Here is a 9159-nt window from a genome sequence, read left to right as displayed (position 1 = left end):
CAGCTCTCTCTATCGGGCCAGCATACTCACAATAGCATACCTACGTTACGATGTTCCAGTAAATGATAAAACACTGCAATGAAACACTGATGCATACTAACAGTAGAGCTATCATCACAGTAGCATATCGATCGTTTTAACACCAGTATGCTGTTCTGATCTGATGGCTGAATACAGGCATCACAGTACCATGCTGTCCTGTCGCCTGAGGTAAACTGCCTCAGTCCTGACAGGACACCAGCTCTAAAGAAATGCAGATTTCACGATGAGTCCAGTTCAACACATTTTAATGAGTACATGTGACATATTTACAGTTTAAATACTTTTTTTTTTGTTGAATGTGTTTTTTTTACTGCCCTGATATTCTCTTATTCTTTCATACACCATCACATATAAACAGGGTTGGGAAATCCAGGTCCAAACACCCTGCCACAAACTGGCTTTCGCCAACAGGTGCTTCTACTCAAATGGCAGGTAAACGATCTTGTCTCCATCTGTTGAGTAGAAGAACCTGTGACTAAATCCAAACTGTTTCAGGGTTTTTACTTTCTGCACCTGGATTCCTCAACACTGCACCTAAATACACATGCACAGACACCTTCTACAATTGGAAATGACATGTTTAATCCAAGTCCAAAACAAAATCACAGATTAGAGGTGTATGCTCATTTTTAACTCTGACACAAGACATGTCATGTATCACTATTTAGAAAATAATGACATTTTAAAATATAGAGGTGACCAGCAAGATGTGTGAACTTTGAGCTTAGCTTACCCAGCCACCTTTTTGCTTTAAAAAAAACAAAACATGGATCCTTTAGTTTTACAACCTTTGACTGCAGTAACATCAAACTTCTTTAGGTCCAATATGATTTAAAAACAAGATTTCAATTGCAACTGGTAGAGCAATGTGAAAATGAACATGCTAGCCGTTTTGTAGCATAGTCAACAACTAAAGTGCTCACATCTGCAAAAAGTGTAAATGTTCCTGGTTGGACCTTCTCGTATATTCCACTCAAATTGAGGAAGTGTTATTGATGACTCTTGAGCTGTCTTTACTCATGTCTGTTCATGATGCAGCAGCTTTCTTTTCTTGGTAAGTTGCCATCATTTTCTTGATCTCAGCGATGGCCTTTCCTGGGTTGAGTCCCTGTGGATAGCAGAGACCGTGAGATAGCTTAAATCTGGGAGGAATGTGTTATAGTAGACAATATTTGGTATTCTACTCTTTACGTGTTCAATTAACTGAATGGTGAGATTCTGGTGAAGAAGTCCCTTTGCAAAGGTATCATTAAAACAGAAGCTTCTGATGACAACAATTGAAGACACTCAAACCGTGTTCTGTTCAGATTGTGTCTCTCCTTCTGCTGCACATCATTATTTATTGAAAAGTGGGTGAATACGAAAAGTCTCCTCCCATCAGCAAGTTCAGCAAGTTCCCAGGAATACAAATCAGATTAGAGAAAAACAATAATACATCAGCATGTCTCTCCCCTCTTCCGACAGAGACCGGTACCAGGCTATACTCCCTTCAAGATAGCAGTGGAAGAAACCCGTTGCCCTTCTTTTCTCATGAGAGTGAGACAGATAAGAATACAATACTATTCATTGAGCTACACAGCTATAACTAAATCCAAAACGGCTAAAATATAAATTGAAACTGAAAAACAATGTTAATAACTCATCAAATGCAATGTTCATGGAAGTACCTTGGGGCAGGCCTTGGTGCAATTCATGATAGTGTGGCAGCGGTAGAGAGAGAAGGGGTCTTGAAGTTTAGACAGTCGCTCTTCAGTGAAGTCATCGCGAGAGTCTATCATCCAACGGTATGCCTGTGTGACAGCACAAAGTTCACTTATTCTATGTAATGTGAAATACACTATTTGCATAGTAATGCTACTAATAATAACAAATAATATGGAGCGGTCCCTCAAATTGGGCTAATGTCAGTGACAAGATATCTTGGGTCTATTTTGACAAAAAGCTGTTACAGACATATTAAAACACCGTAGAAAATACATTACATAATACATAAAAAAAAGAATGCATACCATGCATCTCTCCTATTACATGAACTCAAAAAAGCAAATACTTTTGATTATTTATCCTGAATTATATTTACAATACCTGCATGAGAACAGCAGGTCCTAAGTATTTGTCCCCGTTCCACCAGTAGCTAGGACAACTGGTGCTGCAGCATGCACACAGGATGCACTCGTACAAGCCGTCCTGTTGGGTTGAACGCAACGTCATATCATAGGTAACATCATATCGTCATATCGCTCTGTCCATTCTCAGACACAATGTTGTCAGTATGAAATAGAAAGAAGCAAAATAGAAGCGGAGGGCATGAAAACGTGAGCATTATATTGACCTTTTGCACGTGACGTCACAGCCCTCATGGGAATGCCCCCTCGGGGACACCGGGCGGCAAAAGAGCCACTTGCCTGTATTGTAACCATTTAATCTCGTACAGCGTAAAGTCCTTTATCTAATCAATTATCTTGTAAAATGTTCATATCTTGCTTTGCGCTCGGTTGTACAGATACACAAAGGAGTAAACCAAATGTTGCTTTTTATCGCATACCTACTAATGAAGACAAAAAACGTCGATTGATAGCAGCAATCAACAGAAAGGACTGGCAGCCCACAAAGTATTCACGGATTTGCAGTGATCTTTTTTTGCGAGGTTAGTAGATAAATATTGTAATTAGTAGATAAATGTTCATACATTTTACTAGTAAACGTACACTCTAACAAAGATTGTAACAGAGGTGTCGAATTGCGTGTTTCAAATCACATTAACAAGCCAGATAGTTAGCGTCCGCTCCAACTGCACGAACACACGGCTTAGTTTTAAAATGCACCTTCTTCAAAACTATTAAGTGCATTTGACTGTTTAATAATGGGGGATTTCGTCTTTGTGCTTGGAGTTTTTCACTCTGGAGCTGGAGTCATATTCATGAAATTAGCGCATAGCTTGCCACTACGATAGTCATTTATTCCATGCTAGTAAACCTAGTAACATAACATCATCACAGCATTTCAATATAGAACGGACAATGTAAAAATAAGTCAGTTAACATGATAAACAAGTTTTACCCTTGCATTACAGAGCCGGCGTAAGGAGGAGAGATGGCATTGACTACATAATGATATAGGTCGTGCGCTGTGAATTCCGACAAAGTCGGCGATTTGATTAACTTGGTAAAAACAGCATGCAACAGAAGGTGAGGGGCTGTTTTCAAACTAGCGATCTCCAACTTAAGTAAATATCGCGCTCTATGAGTCCCGAGCAAATGTGCAACTTCGACTGACAGGCGACCTTCGTTTGAAGTAATAGATTCCATGGCTCGATGGGCAATAATAACTTTTAATTTGTAAACTAACAGTCGCTAAGTCACTAAGTCGTTCCGGGTCACGTCCACTTCCATTCAACAATTATTTCCCTCCGTCGTCCGCTATAGGGCAGTCAGTCACGTGATCACGTGACGTCAGTGCAAATGGTCAATACACCATTTGTCACATGTACTATGAAATAATACATAGAGCTGCTATTTGTTGTCTGCATTTAGCATTTAAGTCAACCCTAAGGAAATGTGGGTGGCAGCAGTGTAGTGCCTGGGGATTGAATTCAGATCTTATGTTCACAACTTGGTCAAGGATGTTGACATGTTTTGAAATTGTGGGAAAATGTCACAAGCATTTTAATTTTTACAGGTACTATAAGGCTCAGGCTGGGTACAAAACCAGTGACACATTTTCTTTGAATAAATTTGGTGGTTTATAATATGTTGTGGTGCAAATGATTTCACAAAATTTCAGCCAGTGTGCGTAGTTACGTGTCTACAAACCACTTGAGATTCACAATTCTAAACCATGTGGTGAGCTGAACTGAACTGTCCCACTTGGTGAAAATGTGTTTTAATAATGATTAAAAGAAGTTGATATATTTACCAGTTTTTGCCTGTCTCCCACTGACTGGTAATATTGGTCTTTCCCTTCCTGAGATTCGTCCTTCTTTTTTAGGTAGGGCTCAATAGATTTGTACTGTGCGTAGAAGTTGCTCATGTCCTGGAGGAAGTTGGAAAAAAACAAAACATTCATGAAGTCCATGGTATATTATTCTTAGTCTCCCAAAATAAATTTTCTGGATTTTTCTGATGCTATCTATTAGTAGAGACGTTGTAGTGGAATCAACACTTAACAAAAATGTTCTAACTCAGGAAATGTCATTTTTAGCTGCAATTAAATGTCACGTAATAGTATAAATAAACTCACCAATCTGCTAAAATAAAATAAAAAGACAACTAAACAAGCTTGCAGTACGGTACTTACAGGTACAAGATCTTTGACCACATACATGTGAGGAAGCGGATAAATTTTGGTGGCTTTGTTTGTATTGCTGTCAATTTTGTTGAGGCATGCAAGTGTATTGCCTCCATTGATGTTCATGGCACATGAGCCACAAATACCTGGAATGAACATCGCAAGAAAATTCTCAATTTTGTACAATTCATTTACAGGAAGGTAAGTCGTAGTGACAAAAACTATAGTTAGTCCCTCACCCTCACGACAAGATCGTCTGAATGTAAGGGTGGCGTCCATCTCATTCTTGATCTTGATGAGAGCATCCAGGACCATTGGGCCGCATCTGTATATAAAGAGAAACTATTCAAAACACTGTCATGTTCACTCGGACATTTTAATCGTCCTGTGCATGTACAAAAAGGGATAGTCACTTAAAATATAGTATTAGTGTCCAACAAAAATTGATCTGACCTTACAAAACAATGTAGACATGGTAGAAAAAATGAGGGAGTCAATACTCAAACTAAACAAAAGGAACTAACAATGCAGGCTAGGTTAGTCAGAGAGACAAAATGAGACCCAAGTCTTTAGTGAAATATTTTTTACTTTCAGATCTTTTTGTCCTGATAGAAAAGTGGAAGCACCAAACAGATCAAGACTCAATCCAAACAAACTGATTTAAAGAAAACTTGGAGTGGTACATTTTTTGCTGTCCAATAGACGCACCTGCCCACACCATTTTGTCTAGAAAGAAAAGTTTATAAAATAATAGTGAGTAATACTGTGTGGCGGCATTCCTGTTATCTTGTGGCACCACCTGCTACTTTTGTTCTTTTGCAGCACCATGTGTCACATGTCTTACGTATTAAGGTCAACTTCATATGTCTGCATACGGGGCTTGTCTCCGGTAGTGTCTGGATCCCAGCGGTAAATCTGGAACTTCTTTATCCTCGGTTCAGGAGCAGGCGAAGCCAGGGTCTGGGCATAGCGCACCGTCTGCATCATAGACAACAAATAATAATCACCATCTATAAGATTAAACTGTCAGTAAGGGAGATGTTGACGTGCAACTGGATTTATTAGTCATTGTTCTGTCCACTAAACTATAACTCTGTCACACAGCAACAATACGTTTTGAAAAGTTGTATTTGCTCGTCATGACTTCAAGCTGAGGTCAACTTTACATCCATCCATTCATTTTCTGAACTGCTCGCTTATTCATACAGATTATCTCATTAGGTGGGCAGTCAAGGCGAGGTCCACCCAGGAGTGGTCACCAGCCGCAGCCACCAATCATTTACAGTGCTCACAGAAAAGGCAGCTGGCCCAACTCATTCAGAGATGAGGTAAAACAACAACAAAAACAACAACATATAAAACCGTTTTTTAAAATAACTGAAAAATAATATTTTTAAATGTTTATTATTATTATTTTAGCAATAATTGGATTATAATTAGCTAACCATTTAATACGTTTGAAAAAAATTGTCATACATGTGTAAAATAATGTTAATCACTCTTATTGTATTATTTACAATTATTCAAATTAACTCATACTTTAACGTGGTGGATAAAATACAAGAAACTAATTAAAACATTTAAAATGTGACATTACAAGAGTCTTTCTTGCTCGGAGGGTCGGATTAAATATACTTTGCTCAGCTCTAAACAGTCACACCTGCACATTTAATTAGTTCCAATAAATGTGTAAATTTGCAATGATACAGATTAGAACGTCGCTGCTGCGCACTGAGGGCAGTTTCTAATGTTTTATTGGCTTTTGGGTTACACGATAGGGCCAAAATGTCAAAACAGATTAGATTATGATGGAATGCAATAATAAACGCATAGAGATTCTAAAAGTGATCAATATGGGGTTTTTTTTGGTTGCTGTTTTTTTTTAAAATAGTAGACCACGTAATGCGCGTAGAATCGCAGGCGTACCTAATGTTGTGGCCGTTGAGTGACTCTTTTTGTGTAAGAGACTCCCCTTAGTGATCGCAAGGTGAACTGCATGGTCGTATTACATCACTGTCCTTTCTTTGTTACTCAACTGTCTTTGAGACAATCACGGCTGAATTTAAGAAGGGCTGCAACTTATTTTTGTTTGTATGTACTATTTAAAAATACATTACAGTACGCTATGACATATTGAAAGTATTTCAAAATCTACCATAGTAGCTGCCACTTAAAAACCAAGTACAGAGACTATTTTACGGCAGTTTCCTGTGTTGTCCAAATACATTTCATCACAAAATTGATAAACTATGATATAGCTTGATAATGCATAGCGTCGTATAATGGAAGATAGTGCATTTGAGCTATATATCACGTTCATGTGTCTCGAAGGCAACTTACCACCAAAATGCCAGAGTTCCTGACGGTCAAAGCATTCCGGGTCAAGGCGACACAAATTACCGACATTTTTATTTAGTTAAAATGAAGCTGCAGTACTAGCCAGTTGTCGGATTCAACTAAACAACGCGCGTGTTCGCTTCCAACCTTAAACACCGCCCCTTAAGTTGCATTTAATGACGCAATGGAACGTCGAACGAGTCAGCAATGTTGCCCGACTGTGACTGTGTGTGGTACGCTTAATAAGATTTTTCTTTTTACAATACCTTCTTTATAACTATAATATTTTAGTATTTTTGTTTCTGTTTCAAGTCAGTTAATTAAAGCTTCAAATAGTAGAAATAGTTATGTCCGATAGCAAATGAAGTTATATGCCGCGCCTTCTTAAACGCATTGCAATGGACATACATAAACAGTAAGTCACTTTAGAAACCAAAAACCTACAGTGGCAATGCATATTATACTGTCAATGTATTTAAACTATGTGAGGACATATTATCATTTATATCCTTGTTTAACTTGTTACAGGGAAAGTACAATTCACACACACAATCAGCTATGAACAATTTAGCGCCATTGTTCTTAAAATGGGGTCTGGAGACCTGTCACTTGTTTTTTTGGCCCAGACATATATATTACATGTTTGAAAATTATTTAAATAAAAAATAATGAATTATTTTTCAAAAAATCCTATTTTCAATACACACAGCATGGCTAAAACAATTACTTCCTCCCGACCTTAGCTTTGGGCCAATTAAAAGCTCTGATATGATTGTGACGTTTAATATAAATCTGAAATCCCCATGGCACTCAGCATGTCTAGCTGTCCCACACTCTATTTTCATGACAAAAAGGTAAAGGTGAGAGCAATGCAAGCTCTGCAAAAAATGGGGGAAGCCAATGCCACGGCCAAAAGTTTCCTCAGCCTGTCCATGTCACATAACATCCACGTTACACGTCAATAAATCAATGCTTTTAACAAATGAGATATTTACATATCAGTGGAAGCCTGGAGCCATCAAGTCGCCATCAGCATCAACATCTGGTTTTAATCAGGGAAATGTACAAGGCATCCAGAGTAGTTGCTTAAATACTTTAAGTATGCATGTGGGCAGCACAGTGACTTAGTAGTTAGCATTAGTATGTCTGCCTCACATTTTGTAGGCTTGCGTTTAAATCTTGGCTCTGACCTTCCTGTGAAGAGTTTGCATCCAGTTCTTGAGTAGGTTTTCTCCAAGTTCTCTGGTTTACTTCCACGTTCCAAAAACCTGCACATTAGGTTCATTGACAACTCCAAACTCAAAATTTTTGGACCCAGGGAACTACTACAGAAGAAATTTTCTAAAGACTCCTCATTCTAATTAAACAAAACGACCATGTGCATTGTGTACCACTGAATGCCATGGGATGGGAATTATTATTATTGTTGTTATTATTTTTAAACAATTTTAATTGAATTATTTTAACATTTACCCATTATGACTAGCTTATGGGTACTGCTTCCACTAACAACTGGTCTGAGAACTGAGAGGAGTTACTTTACAAAGTATGTTGCCAATTTAGCAATTTGGTCACTATAATTAGAGTTAGTTTTTTGTTTTTATCGCTCTATGACTATTTTTTCAAAAAAGTGACTAGCAAGTTGAATTCAGTTAGTAAACAGACATTAGCGGATTTTTATTTTCTTTTTTAACATTGTGTATATCATAGAACAAAAAATGAATTTGTCATGCATAACATTGCCGGTGAGTCGGTGACATGGTGTCCATTTATACGCAATTAAAAACAAATATCCACATTCAGAAGTCTGAGGTCTGCACCGATTCAAAGTGGGGACAATGGCTGTCACAGTAGTGGAAGTTGGTCTCATTATCGTCTTAGAAGGATAGTGGAAAGAGTGTTTTGTGGAGTGGAAGTTCAGTATCTTTTCAAAGTGGGACAAATTTGCAGGCTGGGTAAATCTATGCCAAAGCTGTCAAGCCGTGTTACACTTTCTCCACAGGAGGACTGTAGAGGACTAAGGGAAGCAGAGCTCCTTATCTATGATATACGATGTGCTGCAAGCCTCTGTGTGTACTTCTAACCACCACAGACAGTCACAGTTTTTAATAGTGGGTGAACCATGTTGCCACTAATGCACAGTGATATCCATCCTCTTAGTGTACAGATATGTGTATTATTGTCAGAAACGAGTATATAACAAATTCGTTTCAAATGCCTGTGTGATAACAGTCAGGATGAGACCAAAACTTTCTAGAAAAAATAATCCATAATCAATGACTAAGCATTACAGTACTGTATACCCTTTAAAAATATTGCGATATGGAAGTGACAAGCGGCCACTAACACCAGATTGTTGATTTCACATCTTAAAGCAGCCAACAAATGATTTGTTGGTTCTTGTCCAATTGGCAGACAGTGCTTTCGGCTTGTATGCAATTCATTCCATTTACTTATGCAGAGTAAGTGTTGATCCCTGGAGGTCACTTGTCT

General features: G+C 38.1%; 1 protein-coding gene across 1 annotated transcript; it reads right to left on the bottom strand.

The window, feature by feature from the left end:
• Positions 1–270: 270 nt before the first annotated feature.
• On the bottom strand, positions 271–6844 carry LOC147179359 (succinate dehydrogenase [ubiquinone] iron-sulfur subunit, mitochondrial-like). The gene is made up of 8 exons (XM_086069844.1): positions 6670–6844; positions 5174–5307; positions 4569–4654; positions 4339–4475; positions 3958–4074; positions 2128–2229; positions 1710–1832; positions 271–1150 (listed from the first exon to the last, which is right to left on the bottom strand). Exons 1-8 carry the CDS (start codon positions 6733–6735, stop codon positions 1070–1072), a joined length of 846 nt encoding a protein of 281 aa, XP_085925970.1. The 5' UTR covers positions 6736–6844; the 3' UTR covers positions 271–1069.
• Between the last annotated feature and the right edge of the window lie 2315 nt (positions 6845–9159).

Source organism: Leptonotus elevatus, chromosome 2 (assembly GCF_054856555.1).
Source record: "Leptonotus elevatus isolate MCC_2025b chromosome 2, RoL_Lele_1.0, whole genome shotgun sequence".
NCBI classification, from domain to species: Eukaryota; Metazoa; Chordata; class Actinopteri; order Syngnathiformes; family Syngnathidae; genus Leptonotus; species Leptonotus elevatus.
The sequence above is the reverse complement of the archived record's forward strand: the minus strand, read 5'-3'. Positions and strand labels throughout refer to the sequence as shown.

What these genes read in the sequence shown, in the direction of transcription:
- LOC147179359 (XM_086069844.1), bottom strand. Translation starts at nt 6,735, where the DNA reads ATGTCGGTAATTTGTGTCGCCTTGACCCGGAATGCTTTGACCGTCAGG. An exon ending in TGGTCAAAGATCTTGTACCT is followed by an intron (nt 4,075 to 4,338) that starts GTAAGTACCGTA and finishes AACTTCCTCCAG; the next exon opens with GACATGAGCAACTTCTACGC. An exon ending in GACCTGCTGTTCTCATGCAG is followed by an intron (nt 1,833 to 2,127) that starts GTATTGTAAATA and finishes GCTGTCACACAG; the next exon opens with GCATACCGTTGGATGATAGA.